Genomic DNA, 20199 nt, shown 5'->3' with positions numbered 1-20199 from the left:
ACTGAACTAGAACTGAACTAGAACTGAACTAGAACTGAACTAGAACTGAACTAGAACTGAACTGAACTAGAACTGAATTAGAACTGAACTAGAACTGAACTAGAACTGAGTACTAAATGCTTTGTGCTTTTAACGTTTAAATTTATAGTTTTCCCTAAACCGTTTACTAGTTAATAATGTATGACCCTTTTTCCATATTATACTTTAATTCAAGCTGGTCATTTTCATCAAATATTTAAACCAACCCAAAATGGCCAAAACTAAAAAAGAGCAAAAGGTATAACTATCAATTGCAATTTGTCGAAAGTACTTGTAAATTGTTAACGAAATATGTAACTATTCTGGGAGGGTATTTTCACATTCACTTTTTTTCTCAATTATTCTACTTTTTGTTGACTCTATGAAATACTTTAGTGTCTAAAGTTGAATGGCTGCTAAAGATAGAATGAAAATGGAAATACAAAAAACTATTATTACTACATGACTTAACAATATCTGGAACATTAACTTTCAAATATACTGGTAATTCTTTATTTTTTCCTAGAAAATGTGTCTTTATACTATTCCTTTAGTTATACTCATGTTGAGTTGTAGATATTTTATTTAAAGGGAAAAAAGAATAACGTTTCCGGCAGTGAGGTAAACACATGGAAAGGACCTGTTTTTTCTAAAGATTTTTAAATGTTTAAAAAGAAATTGTGTAGTATTCTTAACATCTAGTAGTATTTACACACTTTTTCACTTTTGTTATATGTCTTGTTATTTACAGATACGCCATCCCTTGGATGAGACTCAGTGTATTAAGTGTGAATTGGGTACTTTGCCAGATGCAACAAAACAATACTGTCAAACTATACCAGAAGTATACTTGCGTCCTGAATCAGCATGGGCTATTGGTGCAATGTCCTTTAGTGCCACCGGTATATTGGTGACTTTATTTATTGTTGGTGTCTTTGTAAGGTAAGTGGCATGCAACAGAGCAACTAAATATAAAAAAAAAACTAAGAAATGGCATCAAATTGCTAGTTTAGTTTTCAAGTCCTAAGAAAAGTACTTGCACACGTATTAGAAGGAGAGCATGGTCAAGTAGAGAATTTCCTTTTTTTTAAAGACTTTTATTTTATATTTCCATCTTCATATATTTTCATTAAGATAACGTTAGATGTTGTTAAGGTTTTTCTTACGTTTGAAGAGATAAATAAACTATAACTTTAAACGACGTTTTACACACAACATGTTCAAAAGTTTTTACGAAATTCAATATATTCTAGAGCAAGTTATTGCATACAATATCAAGCTTAAGATTTTTTTCTCTCTATTTGTTTCAAGTGGTTTCGACTTTGGTAAAAGTGTATAAATAAAACTTAACTAAAAGACAGTTAAGAAAATAATTTAAATCAAAAAAAAAAAAATTGTTGAGAAACATTTTTGAAAATTTTAAATATAATAGAAATACTTGAATCTAATTCATCAATCATCAAGAGTACAATCTATCAAGGAGACTAAGATCTATAGTCCAGACTGTAGTTTAGTCTATCATCCACTCGATAGAAAAGAGACTGTAAGCGAGAATATTGACCAGACTACAATATCATCTATCGTCCAGGCCACAGTCTAGCCAATTGTCAACTGTGCAGACTATAGTCAAGTCTATTTTCAGACTACAGTCTTGTCTATTGTCCAGACAATAGTCTAGTCTGTCAGCCAGATTGTAAGCTACTCTGTTGTTCAGAATACAGTCTAACCTATAGCCTAGTCTATTGTCCAGATTATAATCTAACCTATTATCCAGACAATAGTCACGTCTATATTCCAGGCTATAATCTAGTGAATTGTCCAAACCATAGTCTAGCCTGGTCAATTGTCCAGACTATATTGTAATCTATAGTCCCGATTATAATGTAGTCTATTATCCAGACTATATAGTCAAGTCTAATATCTAGCAATTTCAAAATAAATTTAAGTCCTTAAGAAAATTAAAAAAACAAGGCGTATGATTATTGTTAAATGCAGCACAACAGTACGTATGTTTGATATTAAATTGTTCATATGAATTTAATATTACTTATACGCAGTAGACAAGATTACTAAATAAGCATATACATACGTATGTAGGTATGTGAGTCTCATTATAAAATAAATCAAAAAATAAAGCATCATTTTAACTTAAAGAAATCTGTAAATCCTTGATATAAAATCTTTTAATCTAAGAAAAAAAATATCAAAAAAACCCACACACTTTTTAAATAAGGTCAACGTTGTTTAAGTTAAAGGTTTATATAAACACACACATATACTTAAGTACGTTTAACAAACATACTTCATTGGTATATGTGAAGATAAAAAAACTAAATAAATTTTTATTAAAATTTCATTTACACTTATAATGATTCTCATATTTTACAATTTTGTTCTACGTCCTATAATTCTTGCTCTTTATACAAACCACATTAAACTCTCACATTAATGTGGCTGGAATTTTCAAAAACCCCTTTTGTATGCTGAAACCAAAACAATCCTTTCTACAGACATAATGATACACCAATTGTACGTGCATCCGGCAGAGAACTGAGTTACATTTTACTAGCTGGTATTTTAATGTGTTATGCGGTTACCTTTGCTCTGGTCCTAAAGCCAACAAATATTGTGTGTGCCATACAAAGGTAAGTTTAGAACATCTTTTTATTTTCTTATTTCTATATATTATTTTTGTGGGCTACAAATACATATGTATTTACACAAGGAAAAGTTAGTCTAACTAGCATTATTGCTATTTTTATGGCTTTTGGTATATTTTGACTTGGATTTGCATTTAACATTTGCATGTTTCGTAATGTTGTTACCTCAATTTCCGAGGCTGTGGTTTGGATATAAATAGCAGTTATGTTAAAAAAATTAAATCTCAGCATTTTGTGGGTGGTTAAAAAACGGTACAAAGAGTAATTGCCACATAAGAAAAAGTTAAATGTGGAAAAAACGAGGATAAACTTTAAATGACATATAAGAAAATAAGTTAAAAGGGGCAAAAAAGAAAAATATATAAAAAGCTGATAGTATAGACTCGTTCAGTTCTAGTTCAGTTCTAGTTCACTTCTAGTTCAGTTCTAGTTCAGTTCTAGTTCAGTTCTAGTTCAGTTCTAGTTCAGTTCTAGTTCAGTTTCTAGTTCAGTTCTAGTTCAGTTCTAGTTCAGTTCTAGTTCAGTTCTAGTTCAGTTCTAGTTCAGTTCTAGTTCAGTTCTAGTTCAGTTCTAGTTCAGTTCTAGTTCAGTTCTAGTTCAGTTCTAGTTCAGTTCTAGTTCAGTTCTAGTTCAGTTCTAGTTCAGTTCTAGTTCAGTTCTAGTTCAGTTCTAGTTCAGTTCTAGTTCAGTTCTAGTTCAGTTCTAGTTCAGTTCTAGTTCAGTTCTAGTTCAGTTCTAGTTCAGTTCTAGTTCAGTTCTAGTTCAGTTCTAGTTCAGTTCTAGTTCAGTTCTAGTTCAGTTCTAGTTCAGTTCTAGTTCAGTTCTAGTTCAGTTCTAGTTCAGTTCTAGTTCAGTTCTAGTTCAGTTCTAGTTCAGTTCTAGTTCAGTTCTAGTTCAGTTCTAGTTCAGTTCTAGTTCAGTTCTAGTTCAGTTCTAGTTCAGTTCTAGTTCAGTTCTAGTTCAGTTCTAGTTCAGTTCTAGTTCAGTTCTAGTTCAGTTCTAGTTCAGTTTAGTTCAGTCTAGTTCAGTTCTAGTTCAGTTCTAGTTCAGTTCTAGTTCAGTTCTAGTTCAGTTCTAGTTCAGTTCTAGTTCAGTTCTAGTTCAGTTCTAGTTCAGTTCTAGTTCAGTTCTAGTTCAGTTCTAGTTCAGTTCTAGTTCAGTTCTAGTTCAGTTCTAGTTCAGTTCTAGTTCAGTTCTAGTTCAGTTCTAGTTCAGTTCTAGTTCAGTTCTAGTTCAGTTCTAGTTCAGTTCTAGTTCAGTTCTAGTTCAGTTCTAGTTCAGTTCTAGTTCAGTTCTAGTTCAGTTCTAGTTCAGTTCTAGTTCAGTTCTAGTTCAGTTCTAGTTCAGTTCTAGTTCAGTTCAGTTCTAGTTCAGTTCTAGTTCAGTTCTAGTTCAGTTCTAGTTCAGTTCTAGTTCAGTTCTAGTTCAGTTCTAGTTCAGTTCTAGTTCAGTTCTAGTTCAGTTCTAGTTCAGTTCTAGTTCAGTTCTAGTTCAGTTCTAGTTCAGTTCTAGTTCAGTTCTAGTTCAGTTCTAGTTCAGTTCTAGTTCAGTTCTAGTTCAGTTCTAGTTCAGTTCTAGTTCAGTTCTAGTTCAGATCTAGTTCAGTTCTAGTTCAGTTCTAGTTCAGTTCTAGTTCAGTTCTAGTTCAGTTCTAGTTCAGTTCTAGTTCAGTTCTAGTTCAGTTCTAGTTCAGTTCTAGTTCAGTTCTAGTTCAGTTCTAGTTCAGTTCTAGTTCAGTTCTAGTTCAGTTCTAGTTCAGTTCTAGTTCAGTTCTAGTTCTAGTTCAGTTCTAGTTCAGTTCTAGTTCAGTTCTAGTTCAGTTCTTGTTCAGTTCTAGTTCAGTTCTAGTTCAGTTCTAGTTTAGTTCTAGTTTAGTTCTAGTTTAGTTCTAGTTCAGTTCTAGTTCAGTTCTAGTTCAGTTCTAATTCAGTTCTACATAGATTAGTTATGTCTATAGTTTAGAAGTTGTTTTCAAAAATATTGGCATCTATTTAAAGTCTACCTACTAAAATACATCCTGCTAATAATACCACTTAGCAGAACATTAAAAATGATTAATATTTCATTTATTCTTAAAATGATTAATATTTCATTTATTCGCTTATTCTGCTTTCCCTATAATTAATAGTTTCATTTAAATCAATATCTTTTTCCTACTCCTACAGATTCAGCGTTGGTTTCTGCTTCACCGTTGTCTATGCTGCTCTACTAACGAAAACCAATCGTATAGCACGCATTTTTAAAGCCGGCAAACAATCTGCCAAACGGCCTTCATTTATAAGTCCCAAGTCACAGTTGGTTATTTGTTCGTTTTTTATTTCCATACAGGTGCGTCCACATACTATATTAATTAACTTTGAGCGCTGCTAATTATGTTTAACAATTAAATATTAATTTGGGAAATTTCCTTAACTTCGCTTTTCAATTGCAGATATTAATTAATGGTGTTTGGATGTTAATAGCACCATCACATGCCAAACATTATCATCCAACACGCGAAGATAATCTATTGGTTTGTGATTCATACATCGATGCCTCGTATGTTATAGCATTCTTTTATCCCATTGTACTGATCGTGGTGTGTACTGTGTATGCGGTGTTAACACGCAAAATACCAGAGGCATTCAACGAATCAAAACATATCGGTAAGTGGGCAATTTTGTTTGTCACTAGCTGTAGTATTTTCGTAAACAATTGTGGATTTTTTTGTTTGTTATCAAACAATTTGTTGTACACATGTTTGTGTTATTGCTATTAATAACTTTTGTTGTTTTATTTATTCATTTATTTATTTATTTCCTTTTTATTTGTTTGTATGTTTACATTCTTTTCTGTCTATTAATTTTTGTTGTTATTTTTGTTTTTCTCTTTCTCCCCCAGGATTTACAATGTATACCACATGTGTCATTTGGCTGGCATTTGTTCCATTATATTTTGGTACGGCTAATCATGTACCCCTGAGAATAACATCAATGTCGGTGACAATAAGTTTGTCGGCCAGTGTTACCATAGCTTGTCTATTTTCTCCCAAGGTAAGTTACAGAACACTTAGTGTTATAAGTTTCAAGGGAGTCCCTTAAATAAATATTTGAATCCGAAAGATTTGTGTACTTAGTTTAATCTGTATAGTCTAGTCCATAGTCCCGTCTTTAGTCTAACCTATTGTCTAGTCTATGATTAAGCCTATTGTTTAGTCTTTATGACATCTATACTATCAGATGATAAGGAGTCTATAGCTTCCAGAAATCTATGAGAGCATAACATTTCAAAAGGAACACCCTATTATTTTTAAACACATTTTTCCTTATTTTGTTTCTATTGAAATTCAATATTGTTTGTATATAAAAATTAGTAATCAATTTATTAGTCCATATGTTTGCAGTAACTAGGGAAATATTCATTCATTTATTTTATTAAGTAAAACAATCTCACATGTCCCTGTGAAAGTATTACAAATTGTGTTTTATGTTCTTGTGTAAATAACAAGATAAAAAAATAACAATATTTTATTATTATTAAATTACTTAAAAGTAATAAATATTACTTATACGTAAAGAATTCAACAAAAGATTATGAAAGAGATTTATAACTATATGAAAAATAAAACTTTTCCTAGATTACTTTAATAACATTAAATAAAAATAATTCGGAATTTAGTTTCTGCAAACGATAAAGAAAGTTTTTAATTGAGAAAATGTTGTAAACTTAATTACTGTTTTTTTTCAAAGTTTTAGAAATAAAAGTAATATTTTAAAAAGCTTCAAATACTTAAACATATTTCTCTAACATTTTTCATTATATTTTGCTTATCCTGTTACAAACATTCACCTAGGTATCAGTTTTTCTTAGATATGTCTTATTCCTGGAATAAATGTAATGTAAAGTTTACAACTTAATTAAAATTATGCAACATGTTAAACAAAAAACAATCACTTAATAATTCCATTTATTCCTGGAATAAAATGTTTACCTAATACCTTGTCCAACTGCATAATTACCTAGTCCAACATAATAAACTCTTAATGCACTACAGGCCAACAAAAGAAAACTTCTCCTAATGAAATTTAAAGAAAAATTTGATAAAAAAATTGCTATGTTATTCAAGCATTTGCTACATATGACTACATAATGTAGAAGTGAAATAGATCTGAATTACAACTGAATGAACTAGAATTGAACTGAACTAGAACTGAACTAGAACTGAAACTAGAACTGAACTAGAACTGAACTAGAACTGAACTAGAACTGAACTAGAACTGAACTAGAACTGAACTAGAAACTGAACTAGAACTGAACTAGAACTGAACTAGAACTGAACTAGAACTGAACTAGAACTGAACTAGAACTGAACTAGAACTGAACTAGAACTGAACTAGAACTGAACTAGAACTGAACTAGAACTGAACTAGAACTGAACTAGAACTGAACTAGAACTGAACTAGAACTGAACTAGAAACTGAAACTAGAACTGAACTAGAACTGAACTAGAACTGAACTAGAACTGAACTGAACTGAACTAGAACTGAACTAGAACTGAACTAGAACTGAACTAGAACTGAACTAGAACTGAACTAGAACTGAACTAGAACTGAACTAGAACTGAACTAGAACTGAACTAGAACTGAACTAGAACTGAAACTGAACTAGAACTGAACTAGAACTGAACTAGAACTGAACTAGAACTGAACTAGAACTGAACTAGAACTGAACTAGAACTGAACTAGAACTAGAACTGAACTAGAACTGAACTAGAACTGAACTGAACTGAACTGAACTAGAACTGAACTAGAACTGTACTAGAACTGAACTAGAACGGAACTAGAACTGAACTAGAACTGAACTAGAACTGAACTAGAACTGAACTAGAACTGAACTAGAACTGAACTAGAACTGAACTAGAACTGAACTAGAACTGAACTAGAACTGAACTAGAACTGAACTGGAACTGAACTAGAACTGAACTAGAACTGAACTAGAACTGAACTAGAACTGAACTAGAACTGAACTAGAACTGAACTAGAACTGAACTAGAACTGAACTAGAACTGAACTAGAACTGAACTAGAACTGAACTAGAACTGAACTAGAACTGAACTAGAACTGAACTAGAACTGAACTAGAACTGAACTAGAACTGAACTAGAACTGAACTAGAACTGAACTAGAACTGAACTAGAACTGAACTAGAACTGAACTAGAACTGAACTAGAACTGAACTAGAACTGAACTAGAACTGAACTAGAACTGAACTAGAACTGAACTAGAACTGAACTAGAACTGAACTAGAACTGAACTAGAACTGAACTAGAACTGAACTAGAACTGAACTAGAACTGAACTAGAACTGAACTAGAACTGAACTAGAACTGAACTAGAACTGAACTAGAACTGAACTAGAACTGAACTAGAACTGAACTAGAACTGAACTAGAACTGAACTAGAACTGAACTAGAACTGAACTAGAACTGAACTAGAACTGAACTAGAACTGAACTAGAACTGAACTAGAACTGAACTAGAACTGAACTAGAACTGAACTAGAACTGAAATAGAACTGAAATAGAACTGAACTACAACTGAACGAGAACTGAACTAGAACTGAACTAGAACTGAACTAGAACTGAACTAGAACTGAACTAGAACTGAACTAGAACTGAACTAGAACTGAACTAGAACTGAACTAGAACTGAACTAGAACTGAACTAGAACTGAACTAGAACTGAACTAGAACTGAACTAGAACTGAACTAGAACTGAACTAGAACTGAACTAGAACTGAACTAGAACTGAACTAGAACTGAACTAGAACTGAACTAGAACTGAACTAGAACTGAACTAGAACTGAACTAGAACTGAACTAGAACTGAACTAGAACTGAACTAGAACTGAACTAGAACTGAACTAGAACTGAACTAGAACTGAACTAGAACTGAACTAGAACTGAACTAGAACTGAACTAGAACTGAACTAGAACTGAACTAGAACTGAACTAGAACTGAACTAGAACTGAACTAGAACTGAACTAGAACTGAACTAGAACTGAACTAGAACTGAACTAGAACTGAACTAGAACTGAACTAGAACTGAACTAGAACTGAACTAGAACTGAACTAGAACTGAACTAGAACTGAACTAGAACTGAACTAGAACTGAACTAGAACTAAAAATAGTCTTTAGAGAAGTCAGCCTAATATACAAACATACCTCATCCAAGTACAACCCTTACAAGGAAAAACTAGTACTAATAAAACATGCCTGAAACATGACTAACTACTAACCAACATTTCGTTTTTATTTTCTCTTCCCGTTTGCCCTCAAACCAATGTCACATTTGCCGCAACAGTTATACATCATACTAATAAGACCAGAACGTAATGTCCGACAAAGTATGATGCCACCACGCTACACCAACATGCATCGTACTGCCAACACAGGACCCTCGTCCATGATGGCAGCAGCTGTGGTTACAGCGGCCACCTGTGCCCAAGAGGAAAAAATCCAAAAACATATCACACCCACCAACACTGAACACAGTGTCCAGAAAAAGAAACTATGCGAAATGGCAACACAAACAATAACCATTACAAGCATATTTACAAATTTAGATAGTACGGCGTACAATCAAATACCATACGCCGATCAATATGTGCCAAATAATAATCATAATGAGGTGAGTGATAAGGAAAATCATCATAATAATACCAGCAGGGTTGGCATAGGTACTGCTGCTGTTGATGAAATGGCGCGTACAGTGGCCAATAATAATAAAATTAATCAACAGCAGCATAATAGTACAAATCATATGAATTCTGCCGTGGGGGCAGCAGTTGCGACTACGCACAATATGACAATGTCTTCGACCATTAATGGTTTGATGGGTGCCACAACTACAGCCCTAAATATGAGCAGCTGTAGTAATCATATTTTGGCAACAACAACAGCGACAACAAATGTTGTGCCAGCAACAACAACAACAACAAATTTACACAACGAATCAACAGGGTGTATAAAAGCGAATACAGTTTTAACCACCAGTTTATAGCCCTTAAAGTGTCAACATAATTATGTTGAAGCAACAACAACAGCAACAACAACAGCAACACCAACATCCACAACAACTGCTACCAACCCACCAACAACAACTGAATGTACAACAGCAACAGTTATAGCCACAACTAAAAGTTCATCTTCATCATCATACAATGAAAAACATAAAAACCTAACCGACTCTAAGTCGTCTGACAATTTATTTAATTCTTCCCTAAGTTGCAGCAGTAGTAGTAGTGGTAGTGGTAGCAGTACAGGAGTTATGAATGCAACAGCTTGTGCAGCTCCCGCAGTCGTTGGTTGTGATATTAGTGGTGCTGGCGGCAGTTTATCTTCGCACAATGGCTCCACCAAAGGTTCTCAGACTAGTAATAATAATGTAAGTACTACTGCTTTAAATTCTTCCTTAAGTCGTGAAAGTAGTACGGGTAAAAAACGTTGTGCTATTCCAGTTTAGAATAGAAAAACTAAATAAGATAAAAATATTTATAAATATTTTAGTTTAAGGCTGTAAGTTATATATATATGTATGTGTACAGGAGTATTAGTTAAAAAATTGAAATGTAATTCTAAAAAGTGGGAGCAGTAGCAGAGCTTCAGATTAGCGAGTGTGTCGGGATAAAAGAATTCAAAAATTCTCAAAATTTGTAACTTCTTCATTTCCTAAATAGTTGCCACAATTATAAATTCTTAATTTCATTTAAAACTAAGTTTAAACTTGGATTACTTCCCCAAAAATTAAAACTGCTCCTCTTTAATATGTTAAGTGTATGAAAAAGGACTGCTTAATACATACATATAACTATGTATGTATAAAATTTTTGGTATAAAATAAATTGTCTAAATATTTATTTATGAAAATCAAAAAAAAACGAATACAAATCTAAACTTTTAGTAAAACTTAAAACAAAAAAAAATAAGTTTCGTGTAAATGTGTGTGTATAAAATAAACCAGCATAATAAAAGTTTTCCACTTACGATTAGTTAGTTTTTAATATTTTAATAAAAAACTAAAAATAGAAAAATATTTACTAAACAAAAACTCCAGTAACAAACACACTAGTTTGCTTCCATAACTTTGATTTTTTTTTTTGGAGCAGATAAAATATTTGTTTTATAATTGTTGCAAAAAATTGTTAAAGTATAGCAACAGAATTGAATTAAACATTATATAGGAGATTTTTATAAAAGTTTTTAAACAAAAGAAATGAGATGAGTTTTTAAATTAAAAGAAATAGAATATAGCCTAGACGATAAACAAAACTATAGACCAGATGATAGACTAAGTCATACACAAGACTATGGACTATACAGTAGACTAGGCTAGACTAGACTATATACTGGACTATACAATAGCCTAGCCTATATACTGCACTAAACAATAGACTAGACTATTGACTAAACTATACACTAAATTACGGACTACACTTTTGACTAGACTAGACCATAGACTACACATTGAAAAGACTATAGCCAAACTATGGACTAGAACATACATTAGACTAGTTCTAGTCGACCATAGACTACACTAAATGCCAGACTATAGAGCACTATTTAGACTAGACAGTAGACTAGGTTAAAGACTAGACTATAGTGTAAAGACCAGATAATACGCTATGCCACAAACTAGAGTATAGACTAAGCTATAGTATATAGACTTCAATATAGACTATACAATACACATGACTATAGATCAGACTACTCTATAGACTACTGACTAGGCTATAGACTAGACTAAAGGCTACACAATAAACTAGACTATAAACTAGAATATATATTAGTCTACGGACTACTCTATAAACTAGAGTATAGTCTATACTATACACTAGACTAAAGATTAGGCTTTAGCCAAGAATATGGACTTAACTATAGACTAAGTTTTGATTAGCCTACAATCCAAATTATAGACTAACCTATGGACTATTGTCTAAACAATTGACTAGAATATAAACTAGACTAGTGATTATAGACTGGACTATAGACTAGACTATAGACTAGACTATAGACTAGACTATAGACTAGACCGTAGACTAGACCATAGACTAGACTATAGACTAGACCATAGACTAGACTATAGACTAGACTATAGACTAGACTATAGACTAGACTAGACTAGACTATAGACTAGACATAGACTAGACTATAGACTAGACTATAGACGAGACTATAGACTAGGACTATAGACTAGACTATAGACTAGACTATAGACTAGACTATAGACTAGACTATAGACTAGACTATAGACTAGACTATAGACTGACTATAGACTAGACTATAGATATAGACTATAGACTAGACTATAGACTAGACAATAGACTAGACTATAGACTAGACTATAGACTAGACTATAGACTAGACTATAGACTAGACTATAGACTAGACTATAGACTAGACTATAGACTAGACTATAGACTAGACTATAGACTAGACTATAGACTAGACTATAGACTAGACTATAGACTAGACTATAGACTAGACTATAGACTAGACTATAGACTAGACTTTAGACTAGACTATAGACTAGACTATAGACTAGACTATAGACTAGACTATAGACTAGACTATAGACTAGACTATAGACTAGACTATAGACTAGACTATAGACTAGACTATAGACTAGACTATAGACTAGACTATAGACTAGACTATAGACTAGACTATAGACTAGACTATAGACTAGACTATAGACTAGACTATAGACTAGACTATAGACTAGACTATAGACTAGACTATAGACTAGACTATAGACTAGACTATAGACTAGACTATAGACTAGACTAATACTAGACTATAGACTAGACTATAGACTAGACTATAGACTAGACTATAGACTAGACTATAGACTAGACTATAGACTAGACTATAGACTAGACTATAGACTAGACTATAGACTAGACTATAGACTAGACTATAGACTAGACTATAGACTAGACTATAGACTAGACTATAGACTAGACTATAGACTAGACTATAGACTAGACTATAGACTAGACTATAGACTAGACTATAGACTAGACTATAGACTAGACTATAGACTAGACTATAGACTAGACTATAGACTAGACTATAGACTAGACTATAGACTAGACTATAGACTAGACTATAGACTAGACTATAGGACTAGACTATAGACTAGACTATAGACTAGACTATAGACTAGACTATAGACTAGACTATATACTAGACTATAGACAGACATAGACTAGACTATAGACTAGACTAGCTAGACTATAGACTAGACTATAGACTAGACTATAGACTAGACTATAGACTAGACTATAGACTAGATATAGACTAGACTATAGACTAGACTATAGACTAGACTATAGACTAGACTATAGAACTAGACTATAGACTAGACTATAGACTAGGACTATAGACTAGACTATAGACTAGACTATAGACTAGACTATAGGACTAGACTATAGACTAGACTTAGACTAGACTATAGACTAGACTATAGACTAGACTATAGACTAGACTATAGACTAGACTATCGACTAGACTATAGACTAGACTATAGACTAGGACTATAGACTAGTACTATAACTAGACTATAAACTAGACTATAGACTAGACTATAGACTAGACTATAACTAGACTACTAGACTAGACTAAGACTAGACTATAGACTAGACTATAGACTGACTATAGACTAGACTATAGACTAGACTATAGACTAGACTATAGACTAGACTATAGACTAGACTATAGACTAGACTATAGACTAGGACTATAGACTAGACTATAGACTAGACTATAGACTAGACTATAGACTAGACTATAGACTAGACTATAGACTAGACTATAGACTAGACTATAGACTAGACTATAGACTAGACTATAGACTAGACTATAGACTAGACTATAGACTAGACTATAGACTAGACTATAGACTAGACTATAGACTAGACTATAGCCTAGACTATAGACTAGACTATAGACTAGACTATAGACTAGACTATAGACTAGACTCTTGTCTAAACTATTAGCTAGACTAGCCTTCGGACTTCACTAAATTAATTGCTTTTTTAATTACTGTCAAATTACCTAATTAATGTTTATTCAATTTTATTGAGACTTTAACTAAATTTGATTTAATATTATGTTGTAGTTTCAATCAAAAACATTGTGTGATATACATTTTTTGTTATTTTTATACTCATATTAAATTATAACAAAATAAAAAGTTATTTGCATTCTTCTTTCTTAGAACAATAACACAAAACATTGTCAACAATTAATTTATTTATGTTGCCTCTGAGCCCAGCAACATAATAAAATTCTAATTGTTGTACAAATATTTAAAGAAATTAACAACAACAAATTTAAAGCTCAATAAACTTCCAATGCAAAAATATGTATAAATATTAAAATAAAATAAATATTATAACAAATTAAATAAAATGGAGTAAAAATTGTAAATATTTGAAAAAAAAATTGTCTAAATGAATTAATTACGTAGATATTTTACTTAATTGCTAAACAAGTGTATACACAAATTATAAAAACAACAATTTGTAAAAATATTTTTAATTAAAATAATATCTACTACATAATAGTGTGTGTTTCTTTCATAAATCAAAACAAGGAATTCAAAAATAATAAACTACTTCCGTTGAATATACAGTTTCTTACACATACTTTGGTTTTAGTTTTTTTTTTTTATTGTGTATAAATTTTCTCTATGTAAATATATAAGTGTTTGTAAGTAGATGTATTTGTTCTAAATAAAATAAATTTAAAACTATTAGAAAAACTAATAAAATATTTGTTGGTTAGTTTAAATAAATTTATTCTAAAATATTATATAAATTTATGAGAAAATAAAAACTACTAGTTATAATGAATTTTTATAAATGTAAAAACAACCACAAAATAGAAACTTACTAATTATTATTAAGTGTTTTCTATTTTCTCTTCTATATTATTAGTTTGTATATAAAAAGAAACTCCCACTTTCTCTTCCTTTAAACAAAAAATTTTAAATATATACATATAAAATAAAATTCCATAGCCTACAATTAGGAGCTAGGAGAAAAATAAAAAGTAAAGCATAAATACTTGATGAAATATATGAAAACTTATAAAGTTTATGAGTTCTGTATTGTATACTTTAAATTTATTACATTTAAAATAAAACAAAAAGAAAAAAGTTTATAAATATATTGTCTTTGATAGCAAAAAATTATATATATAAATTTAAAAAAATATATATTTAAATTGTTATTATATTAAACATAAAAAAAACTTCGTACATACTTTTACACATGTAATGTATGTGATGTGCAAAAGAAAAACTTTATATTTAAATTATGGAAAAAATTATTAACTACAAATTGTTATTAAAATGATAAATTTGTAGTAAAAGAAAAAAATACAAATAAAATCTTAAAGATTTATAAAATGAAAATAAAAAAAATCAGAAAAAATTTAATATTGAAAATAATAAAATAAATGTATTTAAAAATATATAAAACAAAAAGAAAACTGAGTTTTATTTGGTAAATAAATGAGAATGAAGATCAAAGGTATATTTGGAATGTAAACAATGTGGTATTTTTTCATACAGATTAGACTATGACTCTATAGAGTAGATGGTCTATTAGACTATGGACCCGAATAAACTATAGATAAGGCTATAGAATAAACTAAAGAGTAGACTATAGACTAAATTAAAGACTGGACCAAAGACTAGATTATACACTAGAATGAACATTAAACTATATACTAGAGTATAGACAAGACTGTACACTAGACTATATACTAAGCTATATACTAGAGTACAGACTATACTATAGACTAGGCTATAGACTAGACTATAGACTAGGCTATAGACTAGACTATAGACTAGACTATAAACTAGACTATAGACTAGACTATAGACTAGATTATAGACAATAGACTAGACTATAGACTAGACTATAGAATAGACTATAGACTAGACTATAGACTAGACTATAGACTAGACTATAGACTAGACTATAGACTAGACTATAAACTAGACTATAGACTAGACTATAGACTAGACTATAGAATAGACTATAGACTAGACTATAGACTAGACTATAGACTAGACTATAGACTAGACTATAGACTAGACTATAAACTAGACTATAGACTAGACTATAGACTAGACTATAGACTAGTCTATAGACTAGACTATATACTAGACTATAGACTAGACTATATACTAGACTATAGACTAGACTATATACTAGACTATATACTATACTATAGACTAGACTATAGACTAGACTATAGACTAGACTATAGACTAGACTATAGACTAGACTATAGACTAGACTAGACTATAGACTAGACTATAGACTAGACTATAGACTAGACTATAGACTAGACTATAGACTAGACTATAGACTAGACTATAGACTAGACTATAAACTAGACTATAGACTAGACTATAGACTAGACTATAGACTAGACTATAGACTAGTCTATAGACTAGACTATATACTAGACTATAGACTAGACTATATACTAGACTATATACTAGACTATAGACTAGACTATAGACTAGACTATAGACTAGACTATAGACTAGACTATAGACTAGACTATAGACTAGACTATAGACTAGACTATAGACTAGACTATAGACTAGACTATAGACTAGACTATAGACTAGACTATAGACTAGACTATAGACTAGACTATAGACTAGACTATAGACTAGACTATAGACTAGACTATAGACTAGACTATAGACTAGACTATAGACTAGACTATAGACTAGACTATAGACTAGACTATAGACTAGACTATAGACTAGACTATAGACTAGACTATAGACTAGACTATAGACTAGACTATAGACTAGATTATAGACTAGACTATAAACTAGACTATAGACTAGATTATAGACTAGACTATAAACTAGACTATAGACTAGATTATAGACTAGACTATAGACTAGACTATAGACTAGACTACAGACTAGACTATAGACTAGACTATAAACTTGACTATAGCCTTGACTATAGACTTGACTATAGACTAGACTATAGACCAGACTATAGACTAGACTGTAGACTAGAATATAGATTAGGCTAGCATACAGACTAGACTATATACTGAACTAAAGACTTAGCTACAGACTAGACTAAACTGTTTAAAATTGTACACACACACGGAATTGAATAATTTTCTTTATTTCCAAAAACATTATCGGTTAGCTAAAAATCAGAAATATATTTTCCCTATTGTGTGCCCAAAATAATAGCCTCCCCGGCCGCCAAAGATATAGATGTTGTGGTCAAGGGTACATTTGAATATTTTGTAGAATCTAAACTAGTAATTTTAACTGACATGGTATCGGGTAAAGTGGCATCAAAACTAGTAACAATATTGGCACTATAGGAACCTTCACCAAAATTAGCCAAATAAACTAAAGTTTCCTCACCAGCCAAATATCTAATGAATAAAATTTCAAAAAGTTAATAATATTATAAATAAAACAATATAAACTCGCCCACCTTTTCAAAACAAAAACACCATCATTTAAAGCTTTATACTTATAAGAACCCTGCTGCAAAGTTTTCGATGACTTTCTCAACTCTATCAAAGCCTTATAGATTTTCAAGTGGGAGTTGATAGCAGCATTTTCACTAGCCACATTAATGGTTTCATAATTAGGAGCCATAGGCAACCAGGTGGTAGACGCTGTAGAAAAACCACCATTTTTATCCGAGGACCATTGGAAGGGAGTACGTGCTGGATCTCTGGTACTTTCTTCATATATATCAGGATTTGCATTACAGGCAGCTGGATCTACGGTATCTTCCCAAGAGATTTCACCATCCAACATGCCCAATTCTTCACCTTGATAAGTGACACTTGCTCCAGGCAGCATCATAACTAACATATTCATGGCATCGATATTGCGTACACCATAGCGACTGGAAGCTCTACGCTGATCATGATTACCAATAACCCAATTAGCTGTACGACCAGCAGGCATATTACTAAGCCAATTGCTGACACCCGTTTCAATACTCTTGGCCGACATGCCACTTGAAGCAACTTCAGTGATTAAATTAAAATTGAATGGCAACTCAGCACCCTCGGTAGTGGCATTACCATACATTTGCATGCTGTACCATGGTGGAGCATAGGTCTCAATAAGTAAAACCCTAGTATCGCCGCCATAAATACGCTGATGATCATCCATAACTTGACGCCATTGATAAACCATATCAATGGTTTCTGGTCGATTTTCCACTAAATCCGTTTTCAAATAATTTCTCGCCTCGGTATCATTAGTCAAACCACTTACTTCTTCGTCAGGATATTGACCATTTTCATCTGGTTTTACCTCAAACAACATCGGTACAGCATCTATACGAAAACCAGCCACCCCTTGATTCAACCAATATCTTAACACACGTTTCATTTGTTCTACCACATCGGGATTACGATAATTTAAATCGGCCTGTTGTACAACATATTGATGCAGGTAGTATTGCTGCCTCTCCTCATTCCATTCCCAAGCACTGCCACGAAAAGACTGTAACCAATTGCTGGGTGGTATTCTATTGCCATTTTCATCCAATTTACCATCATGCCACACATAATAGTCCTCATAACCTTTTTCACGTTTCACCGATTTCTTAAACCATTCATTTTCCGTACTACTGTGATTCGGTACAAAATCTAAAATGATTTTTATACCAATTTCATTGGCGGTTTTAATTAAGTTTCGAAAATCCTCTATAGTGCCATATTCCGGTTGTATGTCATAGAAATCGGATATATCATAACCAAAATCCACCATAGGTGATGTAAATATGGGTGAGAGCCATGCAGCCGTTACCCCTAAATCCTTGAGATATTGTAGTTTCGAGGCGATACCATTTAAGTCACCTATACCATCACCATTAGAATCCATAAAAGAACGGGGATAAATTTGATAGAATTGAGCAGTTTGCCACCAATCCAATTCCTCTTGCTGATCGCTTGTATCCTGACATGGCAGGGCTGTATGCAGAAAGGCTATTAGGAATATAAACCTTAATTGCAATGTTTTTAAATGAAACATTTCGAAATTACTAAAGTTTCTTTAGCGGTATAAATTTTTTATATATAATTTCCATTTATTTGATTATTTGTTACTGAAGTGTTGAGTCAAAACTATATTTTGAAGATGTTTTTCACATAATAATTCAATTGTAACTCAACCCTTAAGTTATTAGAGAATATTTAACCCATTTGTTACAACTGTACTCGATTGGGTACAAAAAACAACTGGTTTGTTATTGCAATATTATATATATTACTGAGCTATTTGTAAAATTGTATTACTTTAGAACTTAAGGTGTTGGGGATCTAATGGGTTAAGCTCCTTAAGTTTTGATATTTTTCCGTTTTCGTATGTATTTTGATAACGCTAATAAAAACATTGTTTACTACATGATAAGATAACAGCTTGCAGCTGTACATGAGTAATTATAGTGATCTCTTTCTAATGGTTTTAAGGAAGAATAACCTAAGTAAGTTTTTGGAACCTTTAACAATACAATTAAAAATACAATACAAAAATTGTTTATATACATCATGGTAGAACAATTTTTGTGTACAAAATTTCTCTATAAACTAGATTATTTTTATGATTCATTATCGACAAACTTAAACGCTTAACTCAAAAGCATGACGTTTGGCTCGAAGGACCAGCAAATACCTAATAACATACATATATCCAATTTAGTAGAAGGGCTGTATGCAGTACTATAAACTAGACTTTAGACTAAACTATAGACTAGAATATGGACTAGACCATTGACTAGACTATAGACTAGACTATACTATAGACTATACTATAGACTATACTATAGACTATACTATAGACTAGACTATAGACTAGACTATAGACTAGGACTATAGACTAGACTATAGACTAGACTATATACTAGACTATAGACTAGACTATATACTAGACTATAGACTAGACTAGACTATAGACTAGACTATAGACTAGACTAGACATAGACTAGACTATAGACTAGACTATAGACTAGACTATAGACTAGACTATAGACTAGACTATAGACTAGACTATAGACTAGACTATAGACTAGACTATAGACTAGACTATAGACTAGACTATAGACTAGACTATAGACTAGACTATAGACTAGACTATAAACTAGACTATAGACTAGACTATAGACTAGACTATAGACTAGACTATAGACTAGACTATAGACTAGACAATAGACTAGACTATAGACTAGACTATAGACTAGACTATAGACTAGACTATAGACTAGACTATAGACTAGACTATAGACTAGACTATAGACTAGACTATAGACTAGACTATAGACTAGACTATAGACTAGACTATAGACTAGACTATAGACTAGACTATAGACTAGACTATATAGACTATAGACTAGACTATAGACTAGACTATAGACTAGAGACTAGACTATAGACTAGACTATAGACTAGACTATAGACTAG

At 31.7% G+C, this 20199-nt stretch overlaps 2 protein-coding genes across 2 annotated transcripts; one reads left to right on the top strand and one right to left on the bottom strand.

Moving 5' to 3' along the window:
* The first annotated feature begins 250 nt into the window (after positions 1-250).
* LOC119611884 (metabotropic glutamate receptor) lies at positions 251-9740 on the top strand. Its single transcript, XM_037967588.1, has 7 exons — positions 251-277; positions 770-960; positions 2529-2663; positions 4844-5006; positions 5110-5323; positions 5559-5710; positions 9017-9740. The coding sequence occupies exons 1-7, from the start codon at positions 251-253 to the stop codon at positions 9713-9715; spliced, it is 1581 nt and encodes a 526-aa protein (XP_037823516.1). The 3' UTR covers positions 9716-9740.
* A 7130-nt stretch (positions 9741-16870) lies between these two features.
* Positions 16871-18856, bottom strand: LOC119611892 (maltase A1-like). Its single transcript, XM_037967599.1, has 2 exons — positions 17214-18856; positions 16871-17151 (listed from the first exon to the last, which is right to left on the bottom strand). Exons 1-2 carry the CDS (start codon positions 18773-18775, stop codon positions 16938-16940), a joined length of 1776 nt encoding a protein of 591 aa, XP_037823527.1. The 5' UTR covers positions 18776-18856; the 3' UTR covers positions 16871-16937.
* Positions 18857-20199: the final 1343 nt, after the last annotated feature.

The sequence above is a fragment of the Lucilia sericata genome, unplaced genomic scaffold, assembly GCF_015586225.1.
Source record: "Lucilia sericata isolate MDLA Ls3-8-SP2 unplaced genomic scaffold, ASM1558622v1 Contig001552F_arrow, whole genome shotgun sequence".
In the NCBI taxonomy this organism is placed as follows: Eukaryota; Metazoa; Arthropoda; class Insecta; order Diptera; family Calliphoridae; genus Lucilia; species Lucilia sericata.
The sequence above is the reverse complement of the archived record's forward strand: the minus strand, read 5'-3'. Positions and strand labels throughout refer to the sequence as shown.